The sequence below is a fragment of the Glandiceps talaboti genome, chromosome 8 (assembly GCF_964340395.1).
Source record: "Glandiceps talaboti chromosome 8, keGlaTala1.1, whole genome shotgun sequence".
NCBI classification, from domain to species: Eukaryota; Metazoa; Hemichordata; class Enteropneusta; family Spengelidae; genus Glandiceps; species Glandiceps talaboti.
This window is the reverse complement of record NC_135556.1, coordinates 18,080,834-18,098,939: the sequence shown is the minus strand read 5'-3', so window position 1 is coordinate 18,098,939 and position 18,106 is coordinate 18,080,834. Positions and strand designations below refer to the sequence as shown.

At 36.3% G+C, this 18,106-nt stretch overlaps 1 protein-coding gene across 1 annotated transcript in view; it reads right to left on the bottom strand.

Annotated features, from left to right (window-relative positions):
- The window catches only part of LOC144438491 (F-BAR and double SH3 domains protein 2-like), a 34,049-nt gene extending 31,024 nt beyond the window's left edge, over nucleotides 1-3,025 (bottom strand). Inside the window, exons 1-3 of the mRNA XM_078127528.1 lie at nucleotides 2,957-3,025; nucleotides 2,754-2,851; nucleotides 2,589-2,634 (exon numbers count right to left, since the gene is read on the bottom strand). Of these exons, the coding sequence (XP_077983654.1) occupies nucleotides 2,589-2,634; nucleotides 2,754-2,851; nucleotides 2,957-2,977 (165 nt within the window). The 5' untranslated portion in view covers nucleotides 2,978-3,025. The remainder of the gene's footprint in view (nucleotides 1-2,588; nucleotides 2,635-2,753; nucleotides 2,852-2,956) is intronic.
- Nucleotides 3,026-18,106: the final 15,081 nt, after the last annotated feature.

Sequence of the window (18,106 nt, the reverse complement as noted above, 5' to 3'; positions counted from 1 at the left end):
AACATACCACAAAAATTAAGAATATTTTCACCATGATCAGTATTTCCTATTATCAGGTATAGACATGTGTGACATTCCAGTAGCAAAGCTACATACTAAATAGTGTAAACTGATTTCATCAGTCATTGTTTGAACAATTACTGAGCCAGAGTTCCCGAATTCTTGGTATGAAATACGTCTCTCCTCTAAAAAGATTATGTGAAATGCCAACAGGTTCAAACTTCCTGTGGTGCATTTTGCAGACCTACAAAGGACCTTTGGCGGGTATTTACCCGACATGATATACATTAGTGTATTGGTATCAATTTACATTGTATCTGGAACTGTAACACACAGACACTAACACTCCCCCATAACATTCACTCCTACTGCCTAGTAAAAATACTAATGTACAATTCACATAATGCATAATCTAATGGCCATCCGTTGCTCACTGAAAGATGAAAGCCATATCTGAGATTCACTGGTATATACATATAAAATAGGTATCAACAGGTATGCCATATAGGTATTATCAATAGGTATTACCATTGTAATAAACATTGAAACACACCCCCTTATTAACATTCCCTACTACCTAGGCCATACTTTCTGTACTACTAATACTATAAAAACTTTATGTTGCAATATCACAATACAGTTGTAAAATTATCCTATACTCCCAATATCTGTCGTTTTGGGATTCATTGCAATTTCAACAACTACTAAACACACAGAGGTGCACAATTATCAAACAAAACAACACTCTTCCTACACTGTTGTTTGTAATATTCACATTGCTTCACACAGAAGGTTAGTGTATGTAATAAGGTCACTCATCTCAAACAATAGGGCCCATCCCAATGTCAACATTCATTTATTGTACTGGGTCCATGCTATGATCAAATCTACAGCTCTATACATAAATACCTGCATCTATAATAATATCAACATGATACATTCCAGACAGGATTGCACTGTAATTATCTCTAATCATTACAATGGGACCAAGATTTCAGATATACTAACTACCCACAGTGAGCTTACACAATCACTGAATACTACTCTGGCAAGCTGAGGTCTTGGTTTACTGACGCAGATAAAAAACAAAACTGTTGTTCTTCCACATGGTAAAATATTCAATTGTCATATGGGTGATAGCAGTTCCTCTGTTGTATGAATTTAATCACCATGTGATGAAGATAGTGTAAATATTGGAATTCTAAAAAATTTACTGTGCAAGATAATGAAAGTCTTCAAAAATGTCACCCCATTGGGAGTATAATTAACCAACAGTCAATTGCAACATGTGGCAATGATAGCATAATTTGTGTCTAGCTCAGTATACCAAGACCTCTATCACCAGAGTAGTATCATATACAGGATTGGTGGTAGGACAATGCTAGCTAGGATTATGGCAACCATTAATTGTTTTTCTTTTTATCTAAAATGTCCTTACTTACATAGTTAATTCTGATAACTAGAATACTAGCACTGATTAATGGTAAGACCAACAGATATAAAGTTTATACAATTGTTCAAAGACTCAAATTACCAACAGCTCAGAAGGGCAACATTCATTTTTTTAAAAAGCATATTGAAAATTATATTTGTAAAAAAATAAATACAGCTGTGACTTTTTATAAGTAATTTTTACACACAGACATAAAATGACGATATCGTCCTGAACAACAAAATCAGTTTTTGAAGAGTACACATTAACATACTATTGGGGTTAAAGGGGGGGGGGGGGGGGGGGGGTTATGCTGTTAGCTAAGGTAGAACTGTTTCCTTTAGGATACGTTTAAAGTTTCAGAATCAATTTCCCTGAACTATAAAAGAAACAAATTTCAGTACATTCTTTCGGAGTTAATTTTCAAGTTCACTGCACTTTCAATATGTTTCAATGGTAAACCTTGTAACTTGTATGTACAAAGTTTAATATGTTTGTATTTTAGTTTGATTAACCCATGGAAGTAGGGGTTCTACTTCCATGATTAACCATAGAAAACGGTCACTTCATATTCAATTTGTTACATATTTCTAAACAGAAATGTGACATCTGTTCAGTTACATGATATATTGTCACATATTTCACTGCCAAACACCTGGAATGGTGACAGTGCAATGTGGTAATTCTCATGACATGAACATGTACATATTTCTGACAGGCCTACCTCACTCCATTTATAAAATAAAATCAACGAAAGAAATACACCAGTCAACCAAATAATGGGGTGTGACACATGGGTGGCATTGTTTAAAACAGTTCATTTGAACTTCCTCCCCGTGTGTGGTATACATCACCATATCATAGGACACCAAGCGTCCTGTGGCACATGAACTCCGTAAACACAGGAAAATAAACTTATCAACTGCGTAGATACAACAGACCAGGTTTACATATTTGCGCTGCATTATGCAGCGTTTACCTAACTAATGCATACAAAAGTTGTGATCAAACACGTCATAACACTCAATTCACCTCTGTTTTATATTAGTTGTCGAGTAATATGTCACTATGTGTCCTGTTAGTTCTATCGTATGTCTGGCAAAATTAAAGTAAGGACCGGGTGCAATATGACTCATTCACTCCATGATGAACTCACCTGTGAATACGTTTTCTCTATCGACGAACGCTGCTTGGCAAAGTCCCTGTTGGAAAACGAGAATAAAGAGACATATTACACGACCTTTTCACTTGTGGCACGTACTAAATAACTGAAAGACATATCAAGGAAATGGTAAAAACTAGATTTTCATTTAAACTTTACCTGATGTCTTCGAGCAGTTCATATTCCAACTGATGTTTAGCGTGCAACTTGGTAACTTGCTCCGAGTGAGTGTTGCGAACGTGTTGGGTGATTTTCGTCTGTAAGTTAGAGAGTGAAGAAGTGTTAGTACACGATCAAAAAATGCAATACAGGACCTACTTCTCTTTCAGATCTGTTATTTCATGAAATAGTAGTTCTCTTACCTTTCGAGGTGGCGGTTGCATGGTGGAGTTTAGAGAGAAAGAAGTATCAAACTATCTCGGTATCCGCCATGTTGTTGTATGATTGAATAATAAATTAAACGACCCTCACCCTTCCGGAATGACATCTGCATTCCGATTTTATTGAGGCATGATCTTAATGACAATATGTTTACATATATCAAAAGCAATACATATATATATTAATTCATGAATAGACACACATCTATTTGCATGAAATGCGAAAATGAGATTAAAAATACACTATTTCTTTCTATGAGTAGGGAGTCACATCACTGACTTGAACAGCATTACCACCCGCTTCTCCCCTGCACGAGGGCGCACTTTGACACGAATTTTCAAGAGCTATTCATTGAAGTGATTCTCAGTTGACGTGACAACTTGTTGTGTGTCGGTTGTCAGTCTAAAATTCATTGGAGTTTATCTAAACCTGTGAGAACATGAAAGGAGAAGTTATGACGTAATGTGATAATAAGTCTTTCATAATAGGTAAAATATACCAGAATAACAATGAACGTCGACCATGCACTACTAGTACTAACTACTATTAGCTTGTTCTTCAAATTATTTGAAACAAATTTAAACATAATAATGCTATACTAAGTACTGTTTCAAAATAGTCAATCCATAGATATGTAGGCAAGAGAGTCTATACAACATACAAGACTGGAATGTCTATTTTTTAAATAGCTTTTCTGTCACTTTTTTTTTTTTGAATAATCAGAAAATGAACGACGTATATGAATATTGGCAGGTCTGCATTGTTGGTAGCTCCAATTTTAATATCTTAAACTACTAAAACAAACGGTAAACACGATTTTTAGATCATTTTAAAACTATTTTGACTGAGTTGATTATTCAGGCACACATGTGTCATTGAGCATTTTGGTCAAGACTCTTATTTACATGTAAAGGAATTGATGATTACACCATAGACCCGTGTAGGGTCTATGATTACACAAAGCATACTCTAATCTTACTGCACGAGTGATTGATTGTATTACAGGTAGACGTACACGTGTTAATATTGTTTGAGAGTTTAGTTCACCACTTCGCAAATAAGTCTAGTAGTGTCAGTGATGTACTTTAATGTTTGGAGGACTCGGAAAATTTCCCATCGTTTTTACATTGACGTTGTGAGGCGAACGTTCCAGTTGCACACGTATTTGTGACGTAGGCTGTTTCAGCGTGTATGCTATAGTCTAGTTCTTATTATACTATACCATGTATACAGTATCATTACGATTTACACCTCCACTCACAGACCACGTTAGAAACCACGTTGGCATCCAGACTACGTGTATGCACGCGTGACTAAAATAGTATAGTTATCTCAAATATTTAAGAAATATAAACAAAGACATCAGACTTTGAACTCGTATTCATTCAGTATTGACTGTAGCACTTCATGACCGGAACACCCCTCCCCACTCTCCTTTTTGTAGCATCACATTCGGCTTTAATTATTTCATTACCAACAGCTTACAACTAAATAATATAACTTATTTACATGAAATCCAACCCTATCTCCTGATCTTTGCATTTTAAATGCTGTAGTTTTGTGTTTAATAAAATTATGTTTAATGTTTTTACATTTATTTATCGTTTCTGTCATAATGTTGGAGATATCTTTGGATTTGTATTTTTATTTTGTGTCAAACAATTACACGTTTTACATTTATTTAAAACTATACTAGAATCACAGGCACTTGATTCCCGAGATACGTATCAAAATGTTTCTATCAGAATACAATAAAAAGTCGATATGAGTGAATAAGAGATGATAAAAGACTCTTAGTTCGTGGTGAGTGAACTTGCGTGATCACAGAATCAACTGTAATTTTACCCCTTTCATATATAGTTGGCTAAATACGACAACATTATCGATATCATCGACATTTTATTGTATTCTGATAGAAACATTCTGATGCATATCTCGGGAAAGTGCCCGTGACTAGAACTATGCGTGGTAACACTATATGATACCCTCCACTATGGTTACATAGGGCAAAATGACAGCTGATAACATTTTAACATTTACAACCAAACTAGAGTGACTATATAGAATTACAATTAGGCAGCAAGATGTTTTGAACATCTCACACAACGTTTTTTGTACAAAAACTCGTGACAGAGACTCTAAACTGTCAATGGATGTAAGAACTGTTATACTACATTTTATCTCACTGTGAACAACAAATAAACAATTTTGTATTTGAATTTTCCTTGTTTCATACGACGACATACAGTGATATTCATTTGTCTACAGTACTACAGTGAGATACAATGTACTAAATGACTGCGCGCTATCATTGTTTATATATATATTGCTTTATTTAAATTTGTAATAAAAACATTGTCTGAGATGCAAAAAAAATCACCGTGTTGCCTAATTGAAACTCTATAGTCACTCTGGTTTGGTAGTATTTCAGTTCTACATGCACGTATTCAGACAATCCAATTAAAATTTGATTTGTGAATATATGGCTAGAGTACTTTATTTAAATAACTTTGTATATTTCCTTTGTTTAATATTTTGTCGATCTGGGAGTAATCGATCGCCCGCCGTAGGAAGACTATATTTAAAAAACAACAACACGATGCAATGTGCGAAGCATATAAAGGTAAATAAAGGAATCTATCCATATTTCTACCAATTTTAATCACACAATCAACCTTTCTCTGCATTACAAGCAAACATCACCAATGTATATCGATATAACTTCAAGTTCCAATGTGTTCTACGTGTTGTTTGTGATTTACTCGTGAAGTACAACTTGCACACAACGCACATGATATGAATGGGGTTGTTTAAAAACAAAAGTGATAAATCCCCCAAAAAGGTACAATGGTGGCGCTATACAATCTCGCCCAACCACGCGTGGACTACGAAGAATTCACATGACGTCATCAGTATGGCGCCAAGTGTGGAGAAGCTAAAGGTATCGTCCGTGTGTAACCCAGTAATTCTGTTGAAAATAATGGCTATTTTCGTGTCCGGAGTATCGAAATAGTACCAATCGAAGGAGACAAGACCATATGCGTGGTAGATTATCTTCAAGAAGTATGCACGTTGTTTGAATGAATTTGTATGCAGAGTGAATATTTAATTAGGACCGTGGACTTGGATGTTTTCCAGATCTCCACGGGTTCACAGGCCCGTTTAGCCTTTGTCAGTGTACCATTGGTAAACAGAGGAAACCGCGACGTGTAATCTTCGTAAAGGGTGAGTTTGGGTACTAGAATGTATGCCCGAGAAGACGGGTGGCTGGTTGTTTTCCCCATTGTTCACACGATACGCGTTCCGTTGCGTGTGGTGTAACGTATAGATCTATTCATATGCAATATGGCAACGACAGTCCTCAGTTTTCCTCAGAAAGTTCGCCCTTTTCAAAAGACATCGTAGTGTATCAGGTCTTATTTCGAAAGTCTTGTTTGGCGGCCGAGAATAAAAGTTAACATTTTTATTGTTTTGGAGACGTGGTGTGATTATTTGGCGATTCCGTACCTGCACTCTGCATAGGAGTGTACATAATGTCGCCATTTTGAAAATATCGCAGTGGAGGCGCAATATTAAAATATCCAGCAAATTTCCTTGTCTAAAACATGTATCGTGATCAAAATATTTTACAGATCCATTTCCTTAATGATCAACGAGACTTTTATTTCAATCTTCGACGGATAGAATTAAATGTCTAACGTTTATTTGTATTGTACAAGTTTTGAAAGAACAAATTTGTCTGTTTGGGTCATTAGCATAATATGGAAATTGCTATGTCAAAGGTTACCGGGGAAGCCATTCGCCAAAGGAAGCCATTTCCTGGTCACGGCCGCGATTTTAAATAATTGCAAACATAAAGCGTAGAGGAGTACACATTGTAAAATTGCTGAAATGAGTTTTACATCTATATTCTGTTTAAAAATGTATTTCTTTGTTTGATGCCACCCGTTGCAAACTACTAGCACATGCATAAAATTGATTAAGAGGAGGCTTGTCAACAACAGCAGGTGCAAGCTGCAGGCCACCGACACAATGAAATAAAAAGGCATTGTGCCGCTACTCTGCACACTGGAGATATACAAAGCGTAGGTGTGCATGTCAGGAATAGCAATTTGTGATCATTTGTATCAAACCTTTCCGTTGTATTCTATTTATAGATGTTTGTCATTTTTCATTACTTCTTCTGCATCACTCTGGTGGTAGTAGTAGTACATTTTTTTTCCTTGCATCAGGTGTTAATTAGATTTGTCTAATACCTGCAATTATAATCTCTATTTGAAACCAGCAGACATTCCAGTCAAGATGAGTATAGTACCACCTCCCCCACAACCGATTTTTGAGACGTCATCCAGTGGTAACCATAAACCAGCTGAGGTAGGTGTTGTAAACTACGAATCCTATTGTACTTAATTTGTAAAATCATGCCGTTGTTGTGATGTGATCCACTCACATTATGGACAACAATATACATGGAAATACTGATGTGAAGCATATTTTAGGAAAATGTGGCACAACACTGATTTTGTAATAAAATTTCAGACTTGCAACATTGACAGTATTTTATACAGAGAAGTAGTTGAATGTACATGTATATGTGATAATGATAAACTTTATTTTGGAAATGATTGGAAATAATACTGAGGTTAACAGGTTTAGTCTTACATGTTGGCATTTGCATTCTGCCTGAACCAAAGTAACAAGGATGACAAGCTGTCTTGTCATTTCTGAGCACCCTAATGATAATGAAAATTATACTCAAAACCACTGAGCATAACACACAAGGCACACAATTCCCCCTTCCTGGTTTCTAACTGACTATAGGCTAAGGTGTGATAATCACTTAGCCCTCATGTGAAAAGATTCTGAGGAGAATGTGCATCACTTGTATCACCAGTTGAATAAGATAACTAATGTATGGCATAGTGCTGCAAGAGTCCTTACATGTATGTTATGGATAAGAACAAAGGAATCGTACATTCAATTCAACATACTAACCATCCAGTATCTAGCTAGTCCCCTTTTCCCCAATTTGTATTTTTTTTTGTGTACAGAGAAATACATCCCAGGTAGAAAGATGACTGTCTAGCTAGTCTAGTAAATGTTTCTAATTTGTTGTAATCATGGATATTTCAGATTTGTTTTGATAATGTATATTGATAGAAGATTATTCAAGTGGGGGTTTGGGCCAGTGTTGTTTGCTAAATTATGTCACTACTGTTTGTCAATTGGAAAGCCTGAAAGTTAATGACAAAAAATAGAATTCTGCAAACCTGTACAGTACAAGTGATATATAATGAACCAGCATTGTCAAGAAATGTCCTTGGTTAGTATTATGGTTGTTAAGGGGACTGTTAAAATAGGTGGTTATATAGTAAGTGTATACTAAATGTTCAGATGCTATTTCCCTTCATATATTTATTGAAGAAAAAAGAAAAGTATTTCTTCCATATTTTCGCCTTTTTGTGAAATTGAGTTTGTACAAATGTGGCTTTAGTTAGACTGCAGACTATGGTGGTTTTACTGTAGATACTTTAACATAGTAGTAGGTATAGTTAATGTACTGCTTAGATACAGTGTTATTACAAGGTAATGGAACTTTGTACCCAGGTGAATGGATAATTGGTTCTTTGTGACCTGGGTTACTGTTAGATATATGTGACATGGGTTACCACTGGTTACGTGACAGATATAATGTAGGTTTTTATATACAAACTACTGTTTTGCAATTTGCATTGTTTCATTATTTGATAGCAATCAAATGTACAAATGTATTTTGATTGAGACAAACAAAAATGACTAAAAAAAATTTTTGGTTTTTTGGGTGGCTCAAGAGTCTTATTACAAATCTGACAAAAGATCATAACACTTTGTTTAGGGATGTCTGTGCTTGAAATAACATAATTTACATGATAAACAGCATATAGTAGTTATGGTGGAATTAGTATGCAGTATACAGATTGTAGTGTGTAGTGTGTGTGCAGTTAATCTTTAAAAGGACAGTGAAAACTCCATTTGCAGAGAAACAGGTGGTCAATGTGTTTTACCGATACGTAATGAAAGTAGGGGATAGCATTAGTATTAGCCAAGTTTAGTTCATACTGTTACACTTACCTCCTAGATTCATTCGTAACAGTTTGCATGGAAATGATCACAGTAAAACATTCATTACCTTGTCACCTATCAGTGTTCTACGTTGAGCAAACTCATAGGAGTGTGTAAAACTCATTTTTTGGGGTAAAAGGTCCAAAAAGACATAGGCATCAGAGGATGTCTTTGTCACGTATTCCCACGCATATGGTTCTGACTAGAGAAATCATAAAATGGTCTTAAATGGATGTCAACTCATTGGAACATTTTAAAGATTGGTACAGGACTAAAAATTCCATTACTATTCTGCAACATATGGAAGCAGGGTGCTAATATAGAAGATGCAGATTATTTTTTCAACCCCCCCCCCCCCCCCCCCCCCCTTTTTTTTTTTTTCTTTTTAAATTTTGTTACAGCCTGTAAAGTGCTAGAGTGCTAGTCTGTTGACATTACATCTTTGGAATATCATATCATGCCATGCCATGCCATGAGATAACAACTTTCCTCCTTTTTACCTTGTATTTCATTTTCAGGTATTTAGAAAAGATCTGATTAGTGCCATGAAACTACCAGATTCGTACCAACTACAGCCAGAAGAATATTATTTGATCAGTGACCAATGGAAACAAGAATGGGAAAAGGGTGTCCAGGTCCCTGTTAATCCGGATGACTATCCGGAACCTGTGGTCAAAACAATCGCACTAAGGTGGCAAAGAGCAGAATTCAAACTGTAAGTACACTGGTCAAAAAGTATCATTAACATTGTACCATGCATGAGCCAAGTTGAACAAAAAGTATGGAATAAATACTCTGGTCATTCTATGTCACGACAACGCGTGTCTACATCACTGATTCTGCTGTGTTCGAAATATGAGTCAAAATGTTCAAAATTACCATTGCTTTTCCCGATTTTTCTTTGATATTACTGGTGCTGATATAATTATGTTATTCTCCAATATTTTTCTTCATTCAGCTGGAAAATACTCATGACCTAACTACGAGTCACTAGATGAGTAGTAACAAAGGCCCCCCTAGGTCCCTCGTATTTTCCTTGGCCGAATGAAGAGAAAAATTGGGGAATAACATCAAAGTGTCATACTAAAATACTGTGGACTAATCTGAACATTTATGTATTGTTTGACTTAAAAATTAATGATAGAATTACACACTATTTACATAAAAAACCACCTCACAGTTATATTGTACACTTGAACTCAGAAAGTGTCAATGTTCTCTTCTGATACATATAGCATAATGAATGCATTTTTGCTCTTAAAGGCCATGGTTTCAATCCCATGTTCTCACTTAAGTTTTATCTTATCAGTGGTGCCATAAGTGTATCACATAGGATGATTCTTTTGTTCTGGATGAACTTTTTCTATAGCCCTGCCAGACAAGTATTTTTCACACCTAGATATTAATCCCATTTTCAAGCTTGGCCTCTGAATAACCATTTTGAACTTGAACTTCTAGGAACACCATATTAACTGACATGGAAAGATATTTGGCATGTCAAAGAGTAAATTGTGTTTACCATGTTATACGTAACCAGCAGAAATCGTTTGGCTATAAATTTGACTTTTTGTGACATGATTGATGTGATCATTTCCACGTGTCTAGGCCTAAGAAGTTACTGAAGTATGAAGCCACTGATGAACAGAGTGCATCAACACTACATCAGTTAGCATCTCAAGTGTGTAGATATGATTTAGATGACACAGACACTCAGTGGTTGAAGATAGTCAACAGGGAACGCGAAGATGTGGGTACGTACCAACATATGTGTTCTAATAATGTCTTCTGTTGATGTCATCTGCATCTGGAATTGGTCTCAGCGATTTTTATTTTACAGACATATACACACATGAACATGACCACACATTTCTATAGAAGTCCACTCAGGTTGGAACTATGTGATAGGGCTATGTTGCACACTCCATATCTCGTCACTGTGGAACTGTTACGGCTTTCCTAGCCTCTCCACAGACTATCCCAGAGTCACTCAGACCTAGCCACATAGTACCTGCAGGCTGCACATGAGTAATTGCCCCAACTGTTCAAGTCATTAATGCGGGAGTTCCCAGGAGATTACATACCTTGTATAATGATGTTGACGATTTGGATTCCTCCAAGGCAACTTACTTGATTAATTAATTGATTCTCTTGTGTATATATATATATATGTTCTAAGATTGAATTACGACATTTACATTGAGTACCTAGTTCTCCTATTTACTGTAGTGACTTCTTTTCTATTTGTTTGTGTGTAGGTGATTTACCCATAGATGAACTGACTATGGAGACATTGATGGAGGAATGTGAGAAGCAGTGTCATGACAACATGACTCATGTCATACTAACCCAAGAAGGTCTTGGTATTGAATATGATGAAGATGTCATATGTGATGTATGTAGATCGGTAAGTAACTCTCCCATAGAACATTTAATCAGATGTTAACACAATCTCTAGCCCTGCTTTGACACAATGTGTATTTGTATGTGACACAATGTGTATTTGTATTTGTAGCCTGATTGTGAAGAAGGCAATGAAATGGTGTTCTGTGATTCCTGTGATATCTGTGTACACCAAGCATGCTATGGCATTGTTAAGATTCCAGAAGGTAGCTGGATGTGCAGGACTTGTGCACTTGGAATACAACCAACCTGTATTCTTTGTCCTAAGAAGAAAGGGGCAATGAAAAGTACAAGGTAGGTCGAGCTTTCTCTGAACAAAGGTACTCAATCTGGAGGCAGACTTGCATCTGTTGAAAATCTTGAAATTGCCTCGAGTTGATGTAGCATCAGATATCTAGTGCATGTGTTGCTTACATGTTGTATTCATTCAAAGGCATGCGTTCAATTGTGACCAAAAATGTTCATCAGTTTTTGTAGATCAAATGATTTACAAAGGTTATAACACACAAGCAGTTCAAAGTGGTCAGCTGTAACTGTGGAATTTGTCATTCTGATGAGGATCGTTGATCAAGAAAGATCAAAATCTCAATGCCAAAAAAACAGTGAACAGCTTGTTTGTAAATCATTCAATTGTGTTTGTCTGTGTTCAGCAATTTACTTCATTCATATCAAGGGCAAGTTCAATTTTCAGATAACATTGAGGATTCAGAACTTAGATTTATGCATTCCAGATAAGATGAAACCTTTCACATTCTGACTGATAATTTCCATCCACTGTTCCATTCTACATTGAGTGATTTGCTTCCAAGGCTACTAGTATGAGTATTTTCTCTGTATTCTGTATGGTCTTACCTTTTTTCTGTGAAAGACCAGTATGTGTATTTCCCCTGCATTCTGTGTGGGCTTACCTTTTTTCTGTGAAAATCCAATGGCATGTTAGATTGTCTTTCTGTTTTGGTACATAGGAGTGGTGCAAAGTGGGCCCATGTCAGCTGTGCTCTGTGGGTACCAGAAGTTAGTATTGGTTGTGTAGAGAAAATGGAACCAATAACTAAGATATCTCAGATTCCAGTAAGTACATAGAAATTGACCATGATTATAAATGTCAAAAGATGAAAGCAGATATTGAAAAAATGATAAACCCAGGACATAAACTGGAAAATTAATGTTTAGGATAACATATACATTATCATGAGAACGTTCATTGTTTGCCATGCTGTTGTTAATTCACGTTGGCAAATATAATTCTGTAAATATTAGTATATTTGATAAGGCAGTGTGTGCACAAACAAATGCACTGAGTGCAATAAAATGTATTCATTATTAAAACAGATGTTTCATTTTTAGGGTGACCCGATTTTTAAAAATCTTTCTCATTACTGTTATCCAGACACTTGCTTATTCTTGCCAAAGAGGGTGATCTTCTACAAAATATCAATGGCGGGCGAAAATAATTTTTTTTTGAAGTCCGAACTGAAAATTTGGGTTGGTCAGGTAATGAGAAACAAAAAAATAGGGCCACCCTTACTAGCTGGCAACAAAGCCACACTGTCAACAAAATGTTCAAACGCCCATTTCTGGTTCTGAGAGAGAAGCTTTGTGATAGTTGAACTTAATAGCTGAAATATTTACATTTTCATTATTTTACAGGCCAGCAGGTGGTCTCTGATATGTAGCCTGTGTAGGGAGAGAACAGGGGCTTGTATTCAATGCTCAGTAAGTATCTTTTCATTACTGTAAACCTGGTATTTTTTTTGCTAAAAAGTCTCAATTTTCCCTGATTTTCCTGGGTAGCAACCATGCAAAATATACGTTGAGACTAAAATGCCTCATGTACACTATGTACCAGTCTGGTAATTAGTTAAAATTAGACTTGGGAGATTTACAAATGTAGCTACATACTCTAAAAATGCCAAAAAAACTAGTGACTAAAATATCTAGGTTTACAGTATGTTTCCATTTGTTTTGTAATACAATTTTGAGTGAGTGTGAACACCAACTCATTGAATTTTTGTGACTATCCAAACCTATTTCCAGTATCCCATTAATTTCTTTTCAGTTATTTACTTTGATATGCTACATGTATGATATCCATTAAATTGATATAGATTTTCTTTCACTCAAAAGAAACAAAAAAAAACACCCACTAACAAATCATTCAGTGCTTAGCAATGAAAGACGAAGAGAACAAATGAATCATTTCACACTCCTAGAGGGTTTCACAGCTTTTCCTAACTAGACTGTTTCCCATGTAGCATTTCCTACTTTACAAATCACATCATTTGTGTGGCTATTACACATGTGTATACTCTATTCAATGTTTTGTGTGGCTATTACACATGTGTATACACTATTCAATGTTTTGTGTGGCTATTACACATGTGTATACTCTATTCAATGTTTTGTGTGGCTATTACACATGTGTATACACTATTCAGTGTTTTGTGTGGCTATTACACATGTGTATACTCTATTCAATGTTTTGTGTGGCTATTACACATGTGTATACTCTATTCAATGTTTTGTGTGGCTATTACACATGTGTATACACTATTCAGTGTTTTGTGTGGCTATTACACATGTGTATACTCTATTCAATGTTTTGTGTGGCTATTACACATGTGTATACTCTATTCAATGTTTTGTGTGGCTATTACACATGTGTATACACTATTCAGTGTTTTGTGTGGCTATTACATGTGTATACACTATTCAGTGTTTTGTGTGGCTATTACACATGTGTATACTCTATTCAATGTTTTGTGTGGCTATTACACATGTGTATACACTATTCAGTGTTTTGTGTGGCTATTACACATGTGTATACACTATTCAATGTTTTGTGTGGCTATTACATGTGCATACACTATTCAGTGCATATTTCACCTCGTTACTCTAGTCACAAACATGAATATAGCACTATATTGTATTCTCAGTGGTATTTACCTTCCAACTAAATGCTGGTGACAAAAAAATGGATTAGAGTATATATGAAAACAAACATTGTATCATAAAGCCAAGGGAGTGAAACTGAAACCAATTTTCCAAAACACATTTCAGAGTGCATTATCGGTTCAAAGAATGACTGCCCTCCTGTAGAACCCAGTTTGCAGTTTATTAGTTTCAGCATGGTTGTATCAAACAGAGCCAGTAAACAGTAACCTGTACATTTCGTAGACGTGTGATTCTGTTTTATTTTCCTGTTAAGATCTCTGATAACTTGCATTGTTTTCTGTGTAGGTGAAAACCTGTAAAACTGCATACCATGTCAGCTGTGGTTTCCAACACAGTTTGGAAATGAAGACATACTTAGATGATGCTGCAGAGGTCAAGTTTAAGGTAAGTCCATGTCATATGTTGTATACCAAAACTTATATAGCTATGTAACTCCATGCAAAACAACATTATTTATAGTGTGATATTTTCCCTATATCATGCCCTGTCTGGCATAATTCCATAATTTTGGCTATGATGCATTCAAGGTAGAATCTACCTCGCTACAGTCTTTGTGCATGGGACCCACTAACTTTGTTATTTTCTGTCCTTGTTTACAGTCTCTGTGCATGAGACCCACTAACTTTGTTATTTTCTGTCCTTGTTTACAGTCTCTGTGTATGAGACATACTAAGAGACGACTTCAAGGGGAAGTAGATGTTATTGATTCACCTATGAAAACCACTCCTAAGAAAGAAAAAACTCAGGAAGAGAAAGCCAATGAGAGGGCTTTAGGGTAAGACTATTTATGATGCTTAGAAGTTAGATCGTGCATATAGACCATGAAAACCTCAGGATGGAATGTTAAATGTTTATGTAAAGATCTGTTCATTCAGTTGCTTCCCAACCCAGACAAAACAGTTTTGTGTTAACACCGGATGCAATAGAGCCATGTTCACACACATGATAAGCTCAGGGATGGGATAGTGATGAGATGTCCAGGACACGTTTATGTTTTCTCTGTAGTTTTCCTTTGATTAAAATAAGCTCAGCTAGTACAAGAGACCCTTCCCTGTGTCACTAGTATGTTGTTTGCACAATAGTAGGGGTACCATATGCTGTGAGTAGGTAGATAGATAGACAGACAGACAGAAGACATACATACATACAGACAGACAGACAGATAGATAGATAGATAGATAGATAGATAGATAGATAGATAGATAGATAGATAGATAGAGGGGTACTGATGATTCTATGTCTCTGTATTTATTAGAATACAACAGTTAGAAGATGAGTTCTACAAACAGCTTAGAGCCAAAGATGTTGCAGCTGTGTTGAACATGAAGGATGACATAGATGCTGTAGACAAGGTCTGTGAATACTGGAAACTGAAAAGAAAGGTAAGGACTATTTCTTTACATTGTATTTAACCATGTCACTCAGCGCAAGTTAATCTGTCCTGAATAATATCTATTCAATACTGTACGGTAAGTTGTATACTTATTTTCATGTTGTCTATTTATTCCTTTTACAGTCGAACTTCAACAGGCCATTGCTTCCACCCAAGAAAGAAGAGAGTGGAGCAATGTCTCAAGCAGAAGAAGACAGCTTGATAGCAAGGATGAGAATGTTTGTACATCTTAGACAGGATCTAGAAAGGGTAAGTAGTGCTACATAACCCCTTTTACAGTGGCACAGTCGTATAATCCTAGTGTTTAGAATAATTACGATTGAACTATGTGTTGGATTGTAGGGGTGAAAGTGTATGAGTAGTCCTACAAATGTATCATAATTGGAATGTAGGAGTGAAGGGCAAATGGTGCTACAATCCCAGTATAGTGGAATTCATAACCCCTTTTACTATGGAACTATAGTATAATCCTAGTATTGTTTATAATGTGGATTGATCCATGTTTGGAATGTAGGGGTGAAAGGGTAAGTAGTGCTACAAACCCACCATATAGGAATTCATAACCCCTTTTACTATGGAACTATAGTATAATCCTATTGTTTATAATGATGAGGATTGAACCATTGTAGGAATGTAGGGGTGAAACGTAGGGTACAGCCAAAATTTCACTTGTTTCTACTTACCCATTTCAGTGAACCCTACATATTTTCAACAAAGACAGTCATAACTATGTAGATCACAAGTGGTGAAAGTTGTCTTTGGAGCACCATATTACCACATATAGTGTAAGACATCATCTATTGAAAGAATCTCTTGTGCATTGCATAGACAGTGAAGGACAGTGTTTTCAATGATGTTGAAACAAGGAATAAAAGCTATCGTTAAAATCAAAAATGTGTTTCATGAGGTAAATTATCCATATTTGTTCTGTGATCTCATATTGTGTATCTTGATTGCTTTACAGGTAAGAAATCTGTGCTACATGGTTCAGAAACGTGAAAAACTGAGCCGACAGTCTAACAAACTGAGGGAACAGATTTTCCACAAGCAGTCAGAACTACTGAGTGATGACAGTGTACCTCTAAACAATAATGACTTTGAGTGGGTCAGAACTGCCATCATACGAAGTGAAAGTCAAATTATGACGCTCGTTAGGACAGATAACGAGGGATCGGAGAGTGCGTCTTCAGAAAGCACTGGACATGAGGATACAAGTGACAGCAATCAATCTGAAGGAAGCAGTAGTAATGCCAGTAAAGACAGCTCTCGATCAAAACGGAGCCGTAGATTTCGCAGTCAAGGTTCAAAACCATTAACACCATCATCTAAGGAGAGTCTTTCATCATCGAAAGATAGTGTATCATCTAGAGAGTCTCAATTATTGTCAGTTATGGGACGTGAGAGACGGAGGTCAGCGTCTATCACTTTGAAAATGGAAACGTACGCGGTTGAATCTTTGCCACGTAATGTGAACAACAGTGAAAGGATAGAACATAGAGCAACAAATAACAATCAAGTAACTGTCAACAAGGAAGATAGTGTACCTGTTAAATATGAATGTGAAAGTGGTCAGAAAGAAAATAAGCAGGATGATGTTCTCTCCATGTCTAATATGAAGAGGAAAATCGAGCCTGACCCAAAGGGCGGCACCAGGTCAAAGCGTCAAAGGTCAAATGGTAGCTATGATACTTTGGCAAGGAGGAGAATTGACACTCTGTTCGGTAAGGGAAATCCTGTCACAGTTGTGCCACGGGTCAAACTAGAAAGGACAAATTTAGACCCTGAAACTTTTAAAAACAGAAAGCATTGTGATAAGAACAAAAATAGGACTCCCTCTAGTGGTATAAACGAGAGATTGCGAGTATTGAGGAGAACTGAGATCTCTCCTAGGCAAGAGAGTATGAGAGACGAAGCTGCAAAAGTACGGGAATCATTGTTTCCCACTCAAAGCAGTCCCAAGGGTAGTCTGAGTGGATACCGAATACCAAAGAAAAACTCCAATCCATCCAGTATTGTGAAAGACAGAGTCATAACCAATGTGAAGGAAAACTTGGACAAGCAAGGTCTTGACAATGATGTGTATACTTTAAAAACACGTAGCGCTACAAGGAAACTTGATAATGAAATCGACATGGATAGTATTGCACCGGACAGACAGTTTGAGTACGTTGATGATGAAGTAAGCATATGTCGATCAAGTCGCGATCCAAGCCTAGCGGCAGAATCAGATGATAGTGGAAGCCACTTGTCGAGTGTACGGTCAGGACCAGTACTGCGAACA